The sequence below is a fragment of the Sphaeramia orbicularis genome, chromosome 20 (genome assembly GCF_902148855.1).
Source record: "Sphaeramia orbicularis chromosome 20, fSphaOr1.1, whole genome shotgun sequence".
In the NCBI taxonomy this organism is placed as follows: domain Eukaryota; kingdom Metazoa; phylum Chordata; class Actinopteri; order Kurtiformes; family Apogonidae; genus Sphaeramia; species Sphaeramia orbicularis.
The window spans coordinates 24,635,592-24,658,009 of NC_043976.1; the positions used below are offsets into that span (position 1 = coordinate 24,635,592).

A 22,418-nucleotide genomic window follows, 5' to 3' on the forward strand; every position below is an offset into this window, starting at 1 on the left:
TTTTTTGCTAATCTTCTGATACAATAACAAGTTGCGATTTCACTTTGTACACTGACACACACGTCTCCTTCTTTCTACAGCACGTGTGAAACGGCAAGGAAGTCGTTTATTTTCGCTATGTATTATGGGAAAATGTGAACTGCGCAGGCGTGCCAAGAGGCGAGGCTGAAGTGGGTGTTTACAACTCCGACTCGTGTGTAGTTTTTGCGGTACAAGGAATTTGTCCTGGTATGTATGTGAAAGCAGTAAATAAAGAAAAATATATATTTACACGAAGGTTGTATGAATTTAGCTGTAATGAAAAGAAAAGTGCTTAACTGCTTGAACTTAAAAGTCAGTAAAATATAAGTTAAATAATCAGAAATAATAATGTACAATAATAATGTATAATAGCATGTATATAAACATGTAAAGTTGCTTAAAATAGAGAATATGGGTGGACTACAAGAAAAAATGTACACAATAGACACCTTATTTGTATTTATATTAAAAAATACAGTCGCAGAATAAATTATTAGGCCATCAAAAGTCATCACAAACAATGGTTATGCAATCAAGTAGTAACTCCTGTGAGTATCATGTGACTTAGAAAAGAAAACATGGAATGCCTAAAAGCACTGTTTTTGGCAGTACAATGACATAGATAATGATGTAAGAACTGAAGTGATTTTGGTTATTATCAAGAAAACCATGGAAAATGGATAGATATCAGCTCTGAAATGAAACTCTTATGAGCTATTTTTGTTGTTATTATATTTGTCCAAACAAATGTACCTTTATTTGTACCAGGCATTCAAATGAACAAGAAATTGAAGAAAACAAGGGTGGTCTAATAATGTTTTCTGCGACTGTAGAGTACTGTACAAAAAAGTATTGCAAAATATGCAAATATTGCCCCCCAAAAAATATGAGTGCAGTGAATATTTATGCAAAACAGAGACATGTGTATTAACCACATTTTGTCCATGCTGGCCATTTGACTGTGTCAATAGGGGGCTTGGGCTTTGTTCATGAATAAAAAAGCAAAAATGTGTCATTTTGGCAAGAGGTTCCATCAGGACTGGAAGGTAGAGTGTGCTTTTAGGGTTAGAGGGGTCATCCACAGTGGTCCTGGAGGAGAGGTAGACCTCAACTAATCACCTTTTTCCACTGTCTGTCTTTGTCCTTAGCAGTCGCTGGATCTTACCTTATAGTGATGAAGTAGATGAGGATGGAGGAGACAGTGGCAGTGTAGAAGTGCAGCATCATTGTCACAGGCAGGATAAACCTCCTCAACTGACACAGGAAGCGCATCTGCTGTTGATATTTGGGTGATTATGGTGCACAGGGGGTGGAAAGACTCCCCTGAAGCTTCAGCTGTAGGTGTACATGAAGGAAAGCAGAGGGGAAAAGAACACATACATGAGGAGAACTGGTCCTGATGGTCAGAGTCAGAGATGTGCTTTGCCAGTTTTAAATCCTGGTTCCTGTCTGATTAGAGGTCTGTGATCCACCCACAGGCGGATTCAAACACTCGGCTGGTTGAGCTTGTCCTGTTAAGAGCTGGGATGATGGTGCTGAAATCCACTCGCAGAATCCTGGAGTCGGATCCTGGGAGGTCCAGGTGCTAGTATTCAAAGGATTCAAATGACTTTATTTATCATTTCATCACAGAGAAAGAACGAAACTAGTTACTGGCCATAGCAATATAGAATAAATAACTAATAAATAAACAAATACATTAAAATTGACTAAAATCTAAGGCTAATTTAAAAGAATAAAATAAAATATACATCTAAGATGTAGCTTTAAAATACCTACATAAAATAATGGCACATTTACAACCCTAACCTAAACACAGCACACACTGAAGTACAGTTCAAAAACGGCAGAGCGAAGTGCAAGGTGCAAAGTGGCTTGTGCAAGAGTCAGTGAATGGCTCTGCAGAGCAGTGCAATAAGGTGCAGTTTAGGTCCTGGTGTGTCCGTCCCCCTGGGTGAGAGGCTACGGAGCAGTGCCTAAGTTCAACAGCCTCACAGCTGTTGGAAAGAAGCTGTTTTTCAGTCTGGTGGTCCTGCTCTGCCTTTTCCCTGTGGGAAGGGGGACAAAAAGTGCATTTGCAGGGTGGGTGGGGTCCTTCATGATGCAGTTGGCCCTCTCTCTGCATCTGGAGATTTAAATGTTCATGGTGGTGGGGAGGCTGCACCTGAGGATGCTAAAGGATGAAGTGCAGAGCCATGATTAACTGTGTTATCTACAGACAAACAATGTTCTTAAGTTGGGACAGTACACAGCCCTCAGATAATTTAATGATTGAAGAGGTCTCAGTGGTGGGATCTGGGGTCAATAAGGCCTGTGGTTTTTCGGGGACAGGGATAATGGTGGAGGTCTTGAAGTAGGCTGGTACAAGGCAAGTTTCAAGTCAGATTTCCCTGGATGGATAAGAGTGTTACTATAATTAATGGACTTAATGGACTTTCTCAGGCAACAATAGATTATATTCATCTGTAAAGCTGTTGAGTGTGACAGCTTCCCTTTTTTCTCTTCTTCTTTGCGTGCACTATTATTATATTATTTTTTATAATAATTTTTTCTCTTACAGTTTTTTGTGTGCGTGCAGTGAGGTTAGTTTGCATTTTATTGTGTAATTAGTGTGGTATGTGTTGATGTGTTACGTATGTTTGGAATTTAATAAAAAGCAAAAAAAAAAAAGTGTTACGATGGAGGGGAGGCTGAGGTGCAGCTGTCGAGACACCCCTGCTGTGATGAGAAGGGACTGAGGGTTGCTCCACTGTCTTTCAGTAAAATTCATTCAGTTTTCTGCTCAGGGATAAGTCCTTCACACAGTGGGAGACTCGAGGCTTGTTGTTGTTGTTAACCTGCCTGAGCTCTTTCCACACAGAGGCTGAGTCACTGGTGGAAAACTGGTTTCTCTAAGTAGTCATTTAGCTTATCTCACTTCCTTGGTAAATCTACAGGAGTGTCTCCACAATTACATACTTCCTCCTTCTCCATAGTCACCGACGACAATCAAGAGTCTATGTTTAGTATATAAAAATAAATGACTGCAACATCTAATGTGGCAGTTCTAAACTCAGAAAATCTATCAGTTCTGACTTCTGCCACATAGAGGCGCTCCACTTCCACCACATCTATAATAACACCTTTGGATGGATGGATGCTCAATAAACCAAACCTTGAACTTTTCATTGTATTTTTAAGAACCCTATACTGTCATTTATTTAAGAACACATAGAATGTCTCACAACATGAAAAGTAAATGCAGATTTTTTTTTTAATCATTTATATAGTTATAAAAAAAATTAAGGTACATGCATTAGTAATGTCATAAATACAGTAGGATCAAAAAAAGAAAAAAGAAAAAGAAAACACTCATGAAAGATTATGTTGCAACTGGTAGAATTTCACCATATGCTCATTATCTCATATAAAAACAGGAACATAACTATTAGATCTTACTGTACTCAATGAAGTCAAACAATACACATACATGTACATCATACCGCATACACATGTACTTTGGTCAGTACATGAAAATGAAATTTAATGCCAATAGATGACTAATGAAAAGCTTTATGTACTGTAGAGACTGATACAACATATAAAAGCAGCTTAGTGATCAATGTGGGATCGTCCGTTTAACTAATCCAGAACATTTAGTGGTAATAAGAGCAACGCAATGAAAGCTAGTGGACCAAAGCAGCACAATTATCAGTGTTTAAAAGTACCGTAGATTCGTCAGTCTTTTTTTGTCTACCTAAAAGGCAACTTAACCCTTCTAGAAAACCACTTGGACCATTTTAACACCGCTGTGTTTTTTGGCATCGATTATATATGTAGATACATCTAGTTCTGAAAAATATAGATAATATGCATCTTAAATACTGTCACACAAAATATAATAGAAAAGGCACAAAAGGTCTCCAGCACTGATAGTAAGGGTGTTTTGACTAAGTACAACTTGAAAGCAAAATGTACAAATACATATATTGAGCCTCTGTAAAATTATACCTATTGTTCATTTAAACTCCTTTTATGAGAAATGAACTTGTTTGACACTAGTTGTGTGTGTAGCTCCACTACTGAGGCAAAACTGACACTATTGTAAAACAACCTCAGTCATCCATTTAAAAAAAACATTATAATCACCATGTTGAGTGTATAATTACACCCCATATCCTTTTCTGTAGGCGTTGCTTGGGATATTAGTTTCATTCAGCATGTATGATTAGCACCGTGGAGCTGAACTGAAAACTCACAGCAATATATATGTGTACATACTGAAGGTGTAGAACACACACATATGAGCACTTTTATGTATAAATATACAAATAATCATGAGCATGTACGCACATCCATGCACACACACAGTTAAGACCTGAGGATGCCACAGTATTGATACATGAAATGATAAAGATGAAAAAAGATTCTAACTAAAATACATTTTACTAAATCAGATTTTTTTTTTTATCATGTATGAATGTAATACTCTTAAAGAATTAACGTTGTTGTAGAATGGACAGGTATATCATTAATTGTAAAGGCACTTTTTAGACATAAATCTTGATTTAGGTTGATACTGATGATAAAGTTTTTTTTTTAATATATATATATATATTAACATTACATAGAGAATAAACTGTGAGAGCAATATTTTTCAGTGGCAAGTCCACATAATCCTTTATTAAAAAAAAGCTTTTCATGGCCAAAAAAAGACCTGCTTAAGTTACCAATGTAGGATGTAGGTAAACTCTTTTAATTTTGCCTTTTGCCTGCGTGCAAACCTTGACGTACACATAACTGACTTAAAGGCACAGTGAGATATTCAAATTATTTTGCAAGTGGCTTCAATGTTGCACCTTTTGATGCAGTAACATTAGATAAAATGTTAAACTTTGTTAATTCAACTTTGTTAATCCTCTAGCAAAGACAATATCCACTGTGACATTTAGAGAGTCAAATAATTACAAATAAAATACATGAAGACAAACATTTAAAGTCTTTAAAGCCACTAAAGGGAATCAGGTGCTTGTTGGATATCTCCCTGAAGGCCGTCGTTACACCATGAACTGGGTGTAGCCCTCAGCGCCTGTGACGATCACATCCATCCAGATCCTCATAGCTTCAGGGGAGGGAGCAACCATGTAGTAAACCCTGTCATGAGTCTTTACACTGAAGGTCAGTGAGGGGTTTGGGCTCTGAAAGACAGAAAGAAGAGTAGGTAGAATGGTGATACCGGAAAATAATAGTGAATAAACTGTTGTGTTTATTATACACACACAAACACACAAACCTTATGCGCATTCTTCAAGTGATCATAATAAACTTCTTCAATAGCTTGAAAGTAGATGACTCCTTTCAGCTTGGCTTCATGTTTATCTGCATTCATACAAATGAACATGTTACATACAAGGACATGAATGAACCTCAACTACACAAATAAAATATGGGATAAAGAAAAATCTGGGTGTTAGAGACTCCATGTGTGTCTTTTGTTCTTGTACGCCTCCTGACCGACCTGCATAGTAGGAGAGTGTACGTCGGTTGCGGTCGAACACGAACCAGCGTTTCTTCCACGTTTTGATCTTGCCTCCCATCTTGACAAGGTAACCTCTGCAGGTCTTCTCAGAGATGGACAAGTGGAAGCATGTGTCTGTGCTGTGGCCCGCCGACTCAATGTGCGCACGCAAGTCGAAGTCATCCTTTCGCACCGGCAAGTACCGAGTTAGAGGCCGGGACTGCAAGAAAAAGAGTTGAGGGGGCAGGAATTCAGCACTAATGCATGTTTGTAATTTTTCCTTTTGTGTTTATTGAATTCATACAGATGCTCATCGTATATAAAATAGCTCAAGTATGAAATTCTTTCTTCCTCTGCCAACATCTGATGGTCCACAAAAAGAGAACACATGCTGATGAACAAAGCTTATACTAAGAACTGTCAGCAGGAATGTGATTGAAAGCATACACAAGGGGGAAATATGCAGCAAGCTGAAAGAAGCAATAGAAAAAAAAGGAACATACATTGAATCTCTATCAGTTAAAATGGCTGATAATATTATGTATTCTATAGCAGACTATACTCACATATAAAGGGGTCATATTTTGCTAAACCCACTTTTATTAGTCTTTGGTACATTTATTTGTGTATTTGGACCCTAATAGTTCTAAAAGCTTGAATTTGAACCCTCCAGGTGCTGCAAAGCTATCTTCATATTCATTTTAGCAAAAATCCAGTGGATTTCTACAACCTGTTTTAATTCCTTCTTAATTTGTTACATCTATTACTAGTTACATCACAACATTTGCACATATAAGGTCAAGACTTCCGACAAACATTTCTCCGAGTACACCATAATTGTTTGTCAGCAGCAGCAGTTGTAGTCCATACTGAAAATATGTCCAAACTTCGAGCAGATTGCCTAAAATGTTCAGTTTTTGGTTGTCCTGGACAGAGCAGCACAGCCAACAACCTAAAGGGGGTGGGGCCCGAAGTGGCTCATTTGCATTTAAAGGGCCAGCACTCAAAACAACCTTTCTGGTGTCATTACTCAGAAATAGGGTTGAAAATGGGCCTGTGGAGTTGAATTAATGAAGAATTCAGACCCAAGCATAGCATTTACAGTTTATGTAGACCACAGGCAAATGTTTTAAATGCATAATTCCATTTAAAAAAAAAACAACATATCACTCCTTTAAGACGTTCTTTTCTGAGCATGATTGGATAACATTATGGATGATCTATCTGAACATCGTCCATGGGTATATGTTGTGTTTTTCTCTCACCTGTGCCCTTTGTTTTTCTCGTAGTTTCACCTCACGGTCAATGAGTTTCTGTCGTCTACTCGTCTCCTCCTGAAGCCTTTTCTCCAGCTCCTCCCTCCTTTTCCTCTCCTCCTCCAGAGCCTGCTTTCGCACTTCCATCTCTAGCTCCTGGGAAATAATCAAAACATTACAATAGTTTATAACATTTGGCATTTTAAGTAGTGCCTCTGTATTTTTTTTTTTTTTTTTACTGCGGCTCTGATTGTTTGCTGGTGTTAACCTTGTGTTCGAGGAGGCGGTGCTTCTCTGCTTGAGCCTCTCGCAGCAGACGTTCCATCTCTTCGAGCTTGGCCACATTTGATGTGCTGGCACTGGATCACACAATCACAGATAAAACATAATATATATCAAAAACAGACAGAATAACATTGTTCTGCACGCAATTGGTGTACAGGACAAGAGGCCACACATTAATTCTCATGCAGCTACAGAACAGAGGAAATAGAATCCATTCTGATTATTTTTTACCTCCGCCAAGGAGGTTATGTTTTTGCCGGTGTTGGCTTGTCTGTCTGTCTGTCTGTCTGACTGTGTGCAAGATAACTCAAAAAGTTATGGAGGGATTTGGATGAAAATTTCAGGAAATGTTGATATTGGCACAAGGAACAAATGATTAAATTTTGGTGGTGATTGGGGAGGGGTGGGCATGGATCTGCCTTGGCGGAGGTCTGTGCTCTCCAAGTGCTTTTCTAGTTTTCAGTTGTTTTATTGTGTTATATTTTTAATAGACCTGTACAAGAGCAGATATGTATCATGTCCAAGCTCATTTTCCTTTATATGACTTATAATATAATAACCATAGACAAATATAAAGCTAAATTTGTATCATGAAAGAATAAAAATCAACAAGGATAAGATAAATATGTATATTCAAAAATGTAAAACATAAATTTAGTTTAATCCCATTAACATGGCTCAGATAACAGTCTATTAATACAGGTCAATGACAATGTGTCAGTGTCACAGTTGTGGATCTACAGTGCCTTGCTTTGTACAAGCGAGACTGCAGATATAACATCAGTTTAGTGCTGATTTAGTGTAATAATGTGAGATAAAGCTCAAACAAGCCATCTGATGGCTTTAATTTTGAACAGCACACTTAGTGGAACTCCAGGTCTTTCAAACTGCACATGGTCGACACATGACATGCATTTGTAACTAGCACAACAGGGATATGTACTGTACGTGTGTCTGTCCGTTTGAGGCTTTGTCATATTAAACACTATTTTTTCTTTCTCATTTTCTTGCTCATTTTTGTTCTGTGACATAAATACATTGCTAACACACAATCACAGACAAACAAACCCTTTCTAGTGCGGAGCCAGAAGGAAACAGATACCCACTGTTGATAGGTGATGATGTCACAACATTGTTAGGACGAATGGTACACATTAGACTCAGCCTAAACAAACCAGGATGGAGGGAATGAGAAATAGAGCACACGCCAAGTAAAAAAAGACAGGAGGAATTAGGGGAGAATGTACGAAAAGGATAAGAAAAAAAAGTCGACAGAAAAGGCTTTCCCGCTCATTCTTATGCTTTCTGCCAGTGTCTAACCTGTCAGATCATACTCAACTATTTTTTGCATTTAACACCAGCATAGTGGTATTTGCTGAAGGTCAAAATTAATGGAAGGACACCTAGTTAGATCATTAATCGTATTTCATTTCAATACATGATTTAATCAGATTTTTTAATTCTCCACCACAGCAATCTGGTAATAAATGATATCCACACATCCAACACATTTGCCTTTCTGCAGTTGATCCCCAGAGGAACATTTATTCATCCCAGCTTTAGCGTTAACTCAACATCCATCCATCCCATCTTCCCTCTCCTCTTTTCATGTCTTTTTCTTACCTTAGCTGATGAGGAGGAATAGCACTCATTTTCATTGTAGAGTAGCCCAGTTGTTTATTATTTTAAATCTGAACTAAATGAGAAGACACAAATCACGTTCTTCATTTGTATAAACAAACTTCTTGTTTATCCAGTGCAGATCCAGATTCCACATTTGTTCCAATCTAAGCTGGTATAACACAATCCAAACGGAGCCATACTGAGGATCACAGAGGGAGCCCGTTCCAGGAAAAGTTACAATGCAGAGAGGTCAATCTGCAAATGGTTTGGAACTGTGCAAAACCTATCTGCAGAACCAAGACCATACCATTCAGAGAGAGAAGAGAGGGGGAGGCAAACGACAGATGTAACCACTGTAAAAGGGAAAAAAGAAAGCAAGCACACATGGTTTTAGTCCAGACGGGGGGCTGGACCCCCAAATGTACCTCCACACTCATACCGGTTCAGTCAGTTCGCCGGATCCTGCTGGGGTTGATTGTGAATACACACTCACTCACATTCACACATGCACACACTGCTTATGTTCTCAGTCTTCCGTAACCTGACCCCTACAACACTAATCAAGAGTCTCCCCTTAACTCATATAACACACACAGTTCTACACATTCTATTCTCCAAGGAGAACCATGAAAGGCGGGAAACTTTCCTTTGCCGATCCACACACTTTTTGCATTACCTAGGTTTTCTTTTTTTGTTACTCACCCCCCGTTCCCCTCTCACAGTCCATGTTTCATATTATGAAAACAAAGGGACATTCTATGTTTGTTTTCAATTTCTAGATTTTCTATATGTGGTCTTGGCAGACTTTTCTGTCATTTGCTCCTCTATTGGTCTGTCATTTTTCTTTCAGTCCTTCCTTTCAAACCATACTAAAGGACCGATGAAAGGAAATTCAATTGCATTCATCAACACATACTTCGCACACACACAGCAAACTAAACAATGACACTAACTGTTGACAGGCTTCAACTTTTTGTTTTTATCACTGCTATTACCATTCCATTTGTGTTTTGTTTTTTTTCACAAATCCACCTCAAACTAACCTGGACACATTGTCTGGAGAGCAAGCTGAGATGCTGGTTTCAATGGAGTCGTTACTATCCACGCTCATTGTGTCAAAGGCTTGGTTGTCACGGTATCCAAAGCCATCGAGGTAGACGTTTGTCTGGGAAGCTGCTCGTGAGCCAGGCTGACCTTCAAACATAACAAGAAAAAGCAGAGTATCTTAGCCTCTTCAGGATGACTTTCATATGGTACTTACCCTTTTACGTTTGTCTACACAAGTCTTGTACCTGTCTGTGTCAAACCCTCTGGGACAACAGCTTCCCCAGATGGTGTCAATTGTGGATCACAATGCCCCGCCACTGTGAAACACACTCTAATACGTCCAGTTGAAAAAAATTACAGCCCCTTAATAGTTTGACGACATTTGATGAAAAATAACCAAGTAAAACATAATGTAAGCTTGAAAAAAAGCAGGAAGGTATGCATAGAGCAGATGAGTTAGCTCAAAAATGTCTGAAACCCAAACTGTATATCCTCAAAACCAGAAGAACTATGCCAGTTTCTTTGGAGAGACACACTCAGCCTCTGGGTACAGGAAAAATGAAATCACATACACACAGACACAAATACACAACCTGATACCATCTCCCCATTTCAGCTGCCCCACCCATCTGATGAGCAAGATCAAGAGACCTGAGGGAACGAGGGAGCAGATACGTGTGCCTGAGCCCAGAAAAAACAGCAGCACCGTAACATCAAAAACCATAAAAAAAAAACACCCAAAATATTTCAGAATACTATACTTTTTCTCAATGTTGGAGAAGGGCAGTATATCACGAAAAAATTTAATCTGCTTTATGCTTCTGGCTGAAAAACTCATTTAAGAACCAACAACAAATCTTCTAAAAGGACAAAATACATTGGACAAGTTTGCAAAGATGCAGGGCACAAGCTATACATTTGTAATTTCAGACATAAAGTTAGTAATTTTAGAGTAAAATAAACCCCCAAGAGAATTTCTGTGGGTGTGCACTTTATTGTGTTTGGGTCATTAGTATATCTGTCTGAAGAGATAATCACGGAATGCACAATAATTAGAGCAGGGAAGTCTACTTTTAGTGCCCAGTATAATGTGGGAGCAACAAAGAGATAAAACTGTAAAGAAACAGAGAGCGTAATGTGATGTGAGCGAAGTGTGCGCTTAAATATATATGTACCTTTGTGCAGACGTCGCGATTCTGTTTCCTTGTTGGATAAGGACAAAATTCTGGGGAGAATGCTGCCACAGCTTGTGCTCTGAACCAGGGGCTGATGGGGCTAAAAAGATCCAAGAAGATACAAAAGAGTCAAATCAGTACAACAATGATTTAGTGTTTCAAAGAGGTCATCTAATCCTGATACACAATACAGTCGCAGAAAAAATGATTAGACCATCAAAAGTTATCAAAAACAATGGTTATGCTATCAAGTACTAACTCCTGTGTGTATCATGTGACTTAAACAGACAGAAAAGAAAACACGGAATGCACTGTTTTTGGCAGTACAGTGCCATAACTATTGATGTAAAAACTTAAGTGATTTTGGATATTATCAAGAAAACATGGAAAATGGCGAGATATCAGCTCTGAAATTAAACTTTTATGAACTATTTTTGTTGTTATCATTATATTTGTCCAAACAAATGCACTTTTAGTTTTACCTGGCATTAAAATGAACAAGAAATTGAAGAAAACAAGGGGTGGTCTAATAATTTTTTCCACAACTGTATACTACGAGAAGTCAAAAAAAGTAACGTTCGATGACCTGCAGTAGCTGCTCTGTGAGATGCGTGCAAACTAAGTGAAGTACCTTTGTTGGAAAGCTTCTTCCTAGTGTTGCACATGTGAACTGGGGGCCCATGGTCGGTGTCGTTTTCTTCCTGGGTAATGTGTCACTTAGGTGGGACCCACATTCCTTCTCAAACCTCTTCCTCTCCTCAAGCAAACGGAAATGCTGATCAAACACGAGAGAAGTGGTGTTAATGGTCGACTGATTGCCCATCATTATTTTCTCATAAATCCAAATCTATTTAATGTAATTTCTAAGGTTGTCCTTTAGTTTTATGAGAAAACATTTTCTGCTTCGGCGCCATCTGGTGGTACTTCAAAACTGACAGACAACTGACTATACATATACGCAGAGACACACTCATTACCTGCCTGTGTCGGTGATGGTGTTTTTTGACAGGAAGAGGAGGTGGGGGGGAGTCAGGGAGGGGAGAGGGGTCTCGATACGTCACCATGATCTCTGGCCAGTGCACAGAGGGTGTTTTGGGAAGGGGGCGGGGATTAAGATTGGAGGAGTCAGAGGAGGAAGAAGAGGAGTGACAGTCGGCAGGTGAAGAAGAATGACAGAGCTTTGGAAAGAAGAAAGGATCACCGTCAGAAAGATAAAATAGTGTAAAAGACAGAGGGGACAAGTGGGGAATATCAACATTTTCATACATTAACACTTCACATAATCTACTTATGTATAGTTTCTACCTCTACACACACCTCATCCTCCGTTGGTTTGAGGGTCTCATCGTCAGGGGAGGGGTTTGCCTCGGAGTCAGAAGAGGCATTGGTCAGAGCAGGGGCAAGGGCGGGTTTAGGGTCTCCCCCAAGCTGTGAGTAAAGCTCATTGAGCTCACTGACTGTGACATATCCCTGGAAAAGTGTCATGAGGAACACGGGGGACAAAGAAGGGGGTGAGGCATAGCATGAGGTGAGTCAGCCATATTAAGACATTATTTCAGTGAAAAGCAAATTTGAGATTTAGTTGTTAAAATGAGGCAGATTTTGAAAAAGTCATTATTTGCTGCAGAAACCAGTCACTTGCTATACCATTATAATAATGAAATGAGTAGAGCACAAAACAAAGTGGGCATTCTTAGGTTACTTAAGTGTTAATACGCGTGAGTTTGAGCTTTGCATTCTACAAATAGGTTAACTTTCTCAAATTTCCACTGTTCCTGAATTGCTGAAAATGATACATGGAATAATAATCCAGTTGTTATGAAAGGGAAAAATGCAATCAAAGTGACAGCACCGAAGGATGAGATGGATTTAGGCAGCTGAATGCAGAGGAATCACAGCACATAGAAACAGAATTAAGTACCTCAGCATTCTTGAGATAAAGAGAGGAAAGAAGGGATGAAAGGGCGCAGAAGTTGACTGGAGGAGGAGAAAGTATGGCAGAGGTGGTGTCAGGGTAGTGACCGCTAAATGACTGACACACATCAGCCAGAGAGGCTGTGTCCTGAGCAAGAAGAAAAGGAAACCCCAACCATTAAAGATGTGGAGGTTCTATCCACTTTAGGAGTTTACACGAGGAAGATAGTTTGTGTTTTCTTATCTGACAGTTATCTATCAAACTCACCTCCCTCAGAGTAAAGCTGCGCCCACCAGTGAGGTCTGCATACTTGCTTTCCAGTGCAGCAAGGTTTTCTTTTTCCTAACAGAAAACGAACACAGGAAATGTAAAACTGTAATAAACAAAGTTACCTCTTCCTGTGGGGATTTCTGGTCATTTATACACAAAAGCCACATACATTTGTAAACATACAGTGCATGCAAACAGATATGCTCATACCCTTTGCAGCATTGCTTCCAGGTTGCTTCTTTCCTTCAAGAAGCTCTCCTTCTCTCTCTGAGCCTGCTGGGTAATCTGTGTCGCCTGCTTCTTCAGAGTTAACAGTCGCTCCTGGAGAAAGACAAACATTGTAATGTGCTGATAACATCAATTGAAATGTGCATTTAAATCATCACATATTTAAATATTACCAAAAAAAATACATTCAGAAGACAAATTATTATTATTCCAAAAAAAAGGGTCAAATGACTTTGTTACAGATTTTATACACAGATAGCCATTAACCTTTCGTGTGACAGTGCTTCGCTGGTAGTCTGCTATTTCCCGTAGAAGCTCCTGTGTTTTAGTCTCCTTCTCTTCATCCTGCCTGCTTTCAGTTTCCAGCTGCTGGAACTCAAGGTCCTCAAAACGCTTTGTCTCTGTCTCAAGCACCTCACAGTCCTGGAAAAATGTACATAAAAATGAGGTCAATCTAAGAATATGACCAAGAAAATTATGTATTCGACACAAAATCAACCATAGACTGATCACAAAACAGAACAAAATGCAATGATACAAACCCAAAAGAGTGATACTCACAAAATAATCACAGTTATATGCATGCAAAATCCTCAGTTTTATCAAATTCAACTGAATGCTCTGAAAAGCAAACAATCCATATCAAATATCTGATGGAACATTTGATGGATAAATGTCGTGCAAGTGTTCACAAACAACCCGACACAGAAAAAATCTGAAGGTCTTGTATGCGTGTATTCACAAACAAGCTGATACAGAGAAACCACAAGCTGTAATCTAAAGGCACTACAACACATCCCTTAAATGAAACTAATTTTGTACTTTCTCTTCCCACAGTAAACCAAGACAGACAAAGCAAACCAGACATATAGATCTCCACTGTTTAATCAACACTTACAGCAGTCATGCAGACCACAACACCATGCAAAACCACAATCTACAGACACATGCAATATATTGAAAAGCATTCCCCAAAATATACATCACTTTAAGGTGTTATCTGACAATCTGTTATACTTCTTAAATATTTTGGTCTGTGAGAAACACATTGTGAAGCATTTGGACCCCTATGCCCTGATATCAGTGCAATTCTGTCTTACTCTCTTACTCTTGTACCTAATACAGGCTTCATACAGGCTCAACACTTTGGATGAAACAGAGAGGGTTGCAGATATAGACATGTAGAGTGTTAGACATCCAGTTAGATGAAGAGAAGAGGGAACATGACTGATTTAAACATCAGCAGCAGAGAGTGAGCTCAGGAAAGACAATGTATTTGTAAATGCATGTTGAAAATGATACCATTGCAGTCGAAGTCTTTTCACAGTATACTGCATTTCCATTTGCATTTGATTCCACATGTGTGTGTACTCACAGCATGTGGAAATGTTCTGGTGTCTTTCAATTTGTGTATGCATGTACAGCTGGTACATTTCCCAGCCCCACCTTCATTATTTGTGTGGTTTCAGTTTTCCTATGAAGTGTGGTTTGTGCTTTATGGATTTGTGAATTTACAAATGTGAGGTATGCATTTTTCTGTGCATGCCATGTGTGGAAGAGTGAGTGTGCTTGTGTACTGACCCTGGCTAGCTGCTCCTGCAGGGGCTCCTTGGTGGCCTCAGGGCAGCTGTCCAGCTGGGAGCGCTGCTCACACACAATCTGAGCCAACCTCTCTACTCTGCCCCTTTCTGCCTGCAGCAACTCGCATGCCTGACACACACAAATAGACATGTACGCGTACACATATGTGCGTATATGCCCACACAAACACAGATGTACACATTTTTTATGTGTACATATGAACAGACACACACACACACACCAGACAGAGAGATGATGGCAGCGTTAGTGGGAGTGGGGAGTCACAGTTAGTCACTACTGCGACCAGGTCAGCAGGATTAGCCTACTGGGATGGGAGGGAAGGAGGGAAGCTGCAGAAAACTATCACTGAAATTAAGTAGAAATTAAAGCAGAAGGTTGGTAAGGAAAGTGTCAATGTTTTTCAGTCTCTTGCCTTTTTTCTCTGTCAAAAAAGGCTTTGGAATAGATTGATGGAAGCAATGAGAATGGGTAAGAGGGTAAAATTTGGAATCACTCGGGAGGGGGTTAAGTCACACAAATGTTAATGTTTCTCTCTAACAGTAACACAACTTAACACACAGCCACAGACATCCAAAATCTGTACAAGCACTTAACTTCACCTGCCCTTCAACATAATTTCCAAAACTGAGAACAAAGTCTCATTTGGTCATTCTTTCCTTATGTTCGATTCAGTTTAATGGTGGGGATCAATCATGCCCAGTATCTATCAGAAACAGTGTCCAAAGTCAGTGGACACAGGCCAGACTCAGTGTAAAACACTCAAATGCTATGGTAACACATGTGTATACGCATAAAATATTCTTGTATGTATCCACTCACACTTACAGCCTGTCACTGACACCATATCCTGATATAAAGATGCACGCACACGCGCACACACACACACACACACACACACACACACACACACACACACACACACACACTTCTCTCACTGCAGTATTTGTAAGATATGATCACTTGGTGACCACTATACCCCTGGCAGTGTTAACAGATATATATTTGGAGCACAGACAGCATGAGAAGGATTAACACTTACCAGGGAGTCACATGACCAACTAAATTCATGAGTCTCTGAATCCCATATGTGTTTTCAATCACACAAACACTACAAACTTACCAAGGGAAACAAAAGGAAATTGATTTTTAATAAAAGTTAAATATAGTTTTAAAGTAACTTTTTTTTCTATTAGTTTTAATCCAATTCTTGAGGCATCACCAATCTTTAAATAAATGCTCATAGTTTATGTCTGTCAGACATAATGAATCTGTGGTATCCCTCGTGCTCTTAAAATGTCATAATTAAGTGTAAAATGTTAAATACCTTTTCTTTTTCCTGCTGGGACTTGGTCTCTAGGTCAGCCATCTGGTTGTGAAGTGATTCAAGAGCATCTTTTTCCTGCTGAAGCGCAGCTGCCTCTGATTCCTGTTCAGCGTCCACGAGAGCTCGCTCAACCTCCACCTTGGATAAATACACCACAATAACTAAGCCATTTATTGTACTTCTGGGTGTCTTTAAGCTGAATTATTCTTTAGGGCAGAATTCTACAACTTTATCATCAATCTTCTTTTACCTGTTACTTTCAGTTAGAAAAGCATCACTTTCCTTGTAATTATTATACTGTTTTGACTATATATATATATATATATATATATATATATATATATATATATATATATATATATATATATATTTATTTATTTTTTATAAAATGAAATCAAACATGTAACATATGTTACTTAACACTGAATAGCGTGTTCAAAACCTTGTCTCTACCTCTCTGGCAGATTCCTCTATTTGGTTGTCTAGCTCTTTGATCTTTTGCTCCAGCTCCTCCATGTTGTTTAGTACTTGGATCCTCTCCTCTTCCACACGTCTGATTTCCTTCTCTGAAGGCCGTGCTTCCTGTCCTCGGCGACGAGTGGCTTCATCTAGAGCCTAATAACATCATTAACACAATCAAAGATTTCAGTCAAAAATCACAGTTTTAATATAATTACAGTTCACCTTCTTCATTATAGAATCCTGAAAATTAGTTGTAATAATAATAATAGTACTAATAATCACTGACATTAAAATATATACATATATAGTATTCTTCTATTACCATGATAACTCCAACTGCTAAATAACAGCTGGACAGTACAGCGATCACTGTGCTTGTGTGAAGCTTTGCCAATGTTAAGTGACTTCTTATTCTGGGCACTGGAAATGTTTATTTTTTAACACCCAAATGAGACACAAGGGGACATGAATCAACATGCCTACACATAGTATGAACACCAGCTGCCAATTCTATATGTTAACATGTGGCTCTGCTCTAATCTAATAAATGGGCTGTAAATATCTTGCATCTGTGTGTATGTAAGTTAGATGTAGACATCAGCACTTTCCTGGAATTAAGATGAATATTTCTCAGAAACAAACAGACAGCATAAACACCTCACACATTAGAAGCTGACCAAAGTCAAAGGTGCTTCTCTTACAGATATTTTTCAAACTGTTTCTAACCTCATTTGTCCTCTGTGTACGCGGAGAGGGTGAGGGTGCAAAGCTTCTGAGACTGACGGCGGGTGATTCTGCCCTGTTGTCACGGGTACCACTGCTGCGCCTCTGTCGTACCTGTAGATCATCATTATAGTAACCGTTCTCTGATCCAGGTGAGGTTAAATGTCCATTTCCAGTCATTCCGTTGAGAACTGAAGAGTCAGAAAAGACAGACGGTGTGTCGTCATCCTCATCACTCAGCTGAAGCTTCTCGAGCTCCTGGTTGATCTTTTGTAGGTCTGCTACAGCAGAAGTGGGACTCGTAGCTGTGCCTCCTTCATCCCTCTCAGACCGACCCAGTTCTGAACACAGAGACAAGATCGTCTCTAGCCTCTGTCGCTCCTGAAATGAACACAGGGAAAAATTAACATACATACACGACAAGCTACAAAATGTAGACTTCCACTTCTTTTTTATTATCTAATATGAACATATAATGTCGCAAAGCAATTGAAATGAAGAGTACTTAAGAAACAAAACACATTTTCTTACTTCTGTATTTCTAATTAGCTCAAATAAATGTGAGAAGAAATCTTATGAAATGTTCTGTATAAGGAAGGAAGAGTTAACATCAAGTTTTGAAAGATCAGATTACCTGAGGCAGCATTAAAGGAGTCAATCCCTCTTGTCAAAATGTCCTACTTTGTCTATAATATATTCAGCACTACCCTTCTGCATATATAACTGACATAAGCAATCTACGATATAATGCAGGCAATATACTCATAATATTTTTACACATTGAAAATCCCTGGAGCTAAATTTCCTCTTGCCACTGCACTGTTCTGCCTGCCCCCAAAACCAACACTAAGGGGGATGAACTACGGAGGCTGCAAAGAGTCAGAACACATCCTTACAGATCAGAAAGAACTCCATTGGAGGGAGAGGGGAAGTGTAAAGCCACCACGTGTAAAAGAAGGACAGGGACAAGTACAGAGGGAAAGAGAGAAAAAAAAAGATCTGTAGAAAGAGGGGGCTAATAAGAAGGTGGACAGCTGTCAACTGCGGTCGGAAGTCTGCACGAGAACAAACCATGACACCAAACACTGGAATGTGCATGGGTGTACTCTCACTAAAGAAACAAGTGACTTTCCAGGAATGAGCTCTAGGAAAGACTCTAAAGCAGGTAATATTTCAACTGGGGAAAATCAGAGCTGCAACAACCTATTACAAAAGAATTATTGCACTATGCATACTGTTTTTAATCCATTATTGAGAGGTAATTCACTCCAATATGAATAAAATGTACTATCAAAAAAATAGCTGACCAGAGGACTAACATTTATTACATATGCATGAATGTACAATACACACTGTTCATTTATAGTCTGCAATGTGAAGCAGGAGCTGTAACACAACAAGGCAGTGGCAGTTTGTCACCTTGTTCTATTCTAATAGACACAAGCCTGTGTGGAGCCCTTAAAGTAATCAGCTGTCAACTAGAGAGAGAGAGAGACATGGGGAGAGAGAGACATTAAAAGAGAATGGAGAATAGACAAAACAGAAAAAGAAGAGGAGGAGGAGAGAGATGTAAGAAACATAGGGAGGGGTGTACAGAGAGAGAATAAGAGAAACTAATCGGAGAATTACAAGCTGGTGCTTTTGTAACCTGATACGAACAGTAGATGACACATAGTTTTACTGTAGCATTTGGCTCTCAGTCTATTTATCAGGTAAAATACCAATTAATGTAAATTTAACAAAACAGCCATTATTTAACTAAGCATCTGCAAAAATATCCTGGCTTTGCATCCTAATGATTCCACAAATTGCATATTATCTAGTGGATTTACACTGTTCCTTGTAACATCCAGGAACAGATTGTTACACACACAAGCTCTACCTCTTTAAATGAGCAGACTGTAATGTTTCTATCCAACCACTAGAGAGCAGAGTGTATTAAGACTACAGTATAGAGTTGCTTTGACAACCTTGAGCTTTTGAACAAATGTTGCAAATTGCTTCCTTGCAAAGTCTTATAACAGACCCTACCTTCACTATTTCTTGTAATAATATTCAGAAACAAAAACATGTCATAAAAAGTGATAATTATGATAGCTAATCATAAAACTCAAGTTACTGTAAGGTTGACCGACAGCACTGAATGTAAATGACATTACGGTAAAAAGTACTGTAAACTTATAAAGATGATTTCAAGAATATCAAAACAACAAAAATGAAGGTTTCACATTTCAGTGGTTCTCTAATTAGATGAGGAGAACCAGATCAGTTGCAATTTCTTAAACATCTCATAAGCCTATAACCACAATTCAATTCACTCCAAAATGTGAGGGCTAGCTGAAAGCCACCTTTCAGCTTGTAAAATACAGATTGGGTTGAACAGAGTCCAAAAACTATTTCTGACAGTTCCAGAGTCACAAGTTTGCTTAGCTTAATATGACTATGAGAAAGAGAGAGACTTATGAAGAGACTGGGACCATGAGTCCAGTTGTCATTATATGTGGAGCATGTGTGTGTTTATCCACCTGCTACACTATAACTCTGCTCTCTAATCATCTTTGCTTCACTAGCCCACATCTGACTTATGGGTTCTGTGGCTCTTCAGTGGTCCGAACCACAGTGGGCGGACCTCCAGATGACTGACATAAACACACACCGCACATACACAAACACACACAATCCAAGCACACGGTTAAGAATAGTTCTGTTAGTATGGGCAAAATGCCAGAGGCATCTGTCTAGTGGTGAACCTCACTTTGAGTGTGTATGTGGTTGGACGTTTGTGTGAGTGTGTGTCAAGCACCCTGGGAGCGTATGCTCCATATGACAAAGAATAGGTTAATGTAAAGCACTCCATTTCTTGTAAATACGGTTAACCTCAGAGCATAATTACCTAAGTCATATTTTTTTCAGGTCATAGCCAGTGATGCAAAGTGACGCAGCAGTGTTAGGGGAATAAAGTTACACACATATCACAATTTGACCAAAAAAATGACTTAGGCAATTATGCTATCAGGCTAACGATATGTTATTTTACAGGAAGTACACATACAACAATGTAATACACTGTGAGGGGCAACAAATATGGGTTTTCCGGAAGTTGGTGCTGATACTGATTTAGAGAGCATGGTCAATGACATATGATGCAGATTTCATTACTGCTAATACATCTAATCATCTATCTAATCTAATCAAGTCTGATGCATCTACAATAACATTTTTGTTACGGTGTCTCAATTAAACACAAAAACAAATACACATCTTTGGGGAGTGAATGATGTCAGCAGTGTATCTGTATATTAAGTTCTACATGTAATTAAAACTACATTGCAATGTTTTCATGTCTTTTGTATGTGAGAAATGAATCAAGATGTTTCTACATTTTTCTTGGATATGATTGTTGACTGCAGTATTTGCACTGAGAAGGGTTGTGACTCTGGTTCCTAATATAGCCTGAAGACATTGTTTGTCATGTGACCTTCTCTGTTGTTATATTAATCATGTTACATACATGACAACGATCATGTGATTCATTTATATCTGTAAGAAACAGCAAAGAGTCAACTACTTTGACTGCACTGATGAAGTCTCCAATGGTTGAAATCTGAAGGTTTTCAATTACTGGAAAGACTTTTTAGTTTTTAATAACACCACATCTTCAAAAATGTGCAGTGTATAATCCTCTCTCAACATCTACAATCACACTCATACTCACCAGTCTTTCCACCTCCTGTTCACGGAGTCTCTCCTCTTTTTGCCTCTGGTGGTAGTCCGTCAGTTCCTCCTTTCCACTCAGTGAGCTGATACTGCCCCTTCTTTCCCTGAAGCCCCCTGGTGGCGTAAATCCTGCCTTTCCAAATGATTGTCTCCTCTCTCCAAGCCCCATCCCTGGCTCTACTCCTGCTTTTCCAAACGAAGCCCTTCTTTCTCCAAATCCAAGCCCTGGGGTAGTGGTGAGTTCTAGACCTACCCCACACCTCTCCCTTTCACCCAAAGACACTTCCATTCCTGGGGAGACTCCATGGCTCATCAGTCTTTCCTGGTCTGGAGGGCTGGAATTTGCAGAGCTTGTGGAGCCCATTGAACTAGTGGAAGTTAGGCTGAGCTTTTTAGCCACACGAGGGGAAGATGAACCACCTGACCTCGAGGGAATGGTCACATCTGGTGGGGCAGGTGAAGGGGAAATGGTGGCAGTGGGGGGTAAACCTTTAGGGGTGGACAAGGAGATAGAAACAACACCTTCTCCTTGAGCAGTGCCCTGGGTTTGACTCCTGATGGAGGACTGCTGGCTAATGTTATTAGAGTTGTGGTTGAAGTCAGGATTAACGTTCTGACTGCTATTGTAACTGTCCTTGCGAAGTTTGTACCCGCCAGAAATGTCAGAACGCCTTGAAGACAGTGTTGACAAGGTTAGCACTCCATTGTTGTCACGGGGCGATGGGGAAGGGCAGAGACGTGGCAGCGAGCGGCTGTGCCCTCCTACCATCATCCCATTAAGCGAACCCGCTGAGTACTTTCTGGTTCGACCGCTGGATGCTGGCTCTTGGTTGCCATAGCTGCGGCGTCCAAGACGAGGGCTTGACGGCATGCTGACCGCACCTCCCAACGATGGAGTGTGTGATGAGGAGGATGGAGGAAGTGTGAGGAGGAAGCTATCACTCCCAGCAACAGAATTAGATGAACCTCCGCCGTTCCAAGTGGACAATAAAGGCGAAGAGCCAGGATTGTGCAGTCGCCGAGTATCACTAATGCCATGAAGCAAATTTTCCTGGTTGCGTCCAGCCGAGGATCGGGAAGAGGAGGGGTCAGATCGTCGGGCGGGGGAAAGAGGAGGAGCAGTTTTAAGTGAGATAGGTGGACGGTCTGAGCTATAGAAACGTCTTGCCTGTTCTTGATAGGAGGACGAGGATGAAGGAGTGGTGACAGGTGTGGTGGGCGGAGACTGAAAAGTAGAAAGAAAAAATACCGAAAGGAAAAACTTAAACATGGT

General features: G+C 39.6%; 1 protein-coding gene across 1 annotated transcript in view; it reads right to left on the reverse strand.

Moving 5' to 3' along the window:
• Positions 1-3,251: 3,251 nt before the first annotated feature.
• phldb2b (pleckstrin homology-like domain, family B, member 2b) overlaps positions 3,252-22,418 on the reverse strand; it is a 43,832-nt gene continuing 24,665 nt past the window's right edge. Inside the window, exons 8-26 of the mRNA XM_030123500.1 lie at positions 21,144-22,370; positions 17,432-17,809; positions 16,697-16,858; positions 16,244-16,381; positions 14,899-15,027; positions 13,585-13,740; positions 13,300-13,410; positions 13,087-13,161; positions 12,826-12,966; positions 12,222-12,374; positions 11,882-12,082; positions 11,536-11,679; positions 10,905-11,004; positions 9,726-9,876; positions 7,043-7,133; positions 6,784-6,930; positions 5,519-5,738; positions 5,294-5,379; positions 3,252-5,198 (exon numbers count right to left, since the gene is read on the reverse strand). Of these exons, the coding sequence (XP_029979360.1) occupies positions 5,058-5,198; positions 5,294-5,379; positions 5,519-5,738; positions 6,784-6,930; positions 7,043-7,133; positions 9,726-9,876; positions 10,905-11,004; positions 11,536-11,679; positions 11,882-12,082; positions 12,222-12,374; positions 12,826-12,966; positions 13,087-13,161; positions 13,300-13,410; positions 13,585-13,740; positions 14,899-15,027; positions 16,244-16,381; positions 16,697-16,858; positions 17,432-17,809; positions 21,144-22,370 (3,951 nt within the window). The 3' untranslated portion in view covers positions 3,252-5,057. The remainder of the gene's footprint in view (positions 5,199-5,293; positions 5,380-5,518; positions 5,739-6,783; positions 6,931-7,042; positions 7,134-9,725; positions 9,877-10,904; positions 11,005-11,535; positions 11,680-11,881; positions 12,083-12,221; positions 12,375-12,825; positions 12,967-13,086; positions 13,162-13,299; positions 13,411-13,584; positions 13,741-14,898; positions 15,028-16,243; positions 16,382-16,696; positions 16,859-17,431; positions 17,810-21,143; positions 22,371-22,418) is intronic.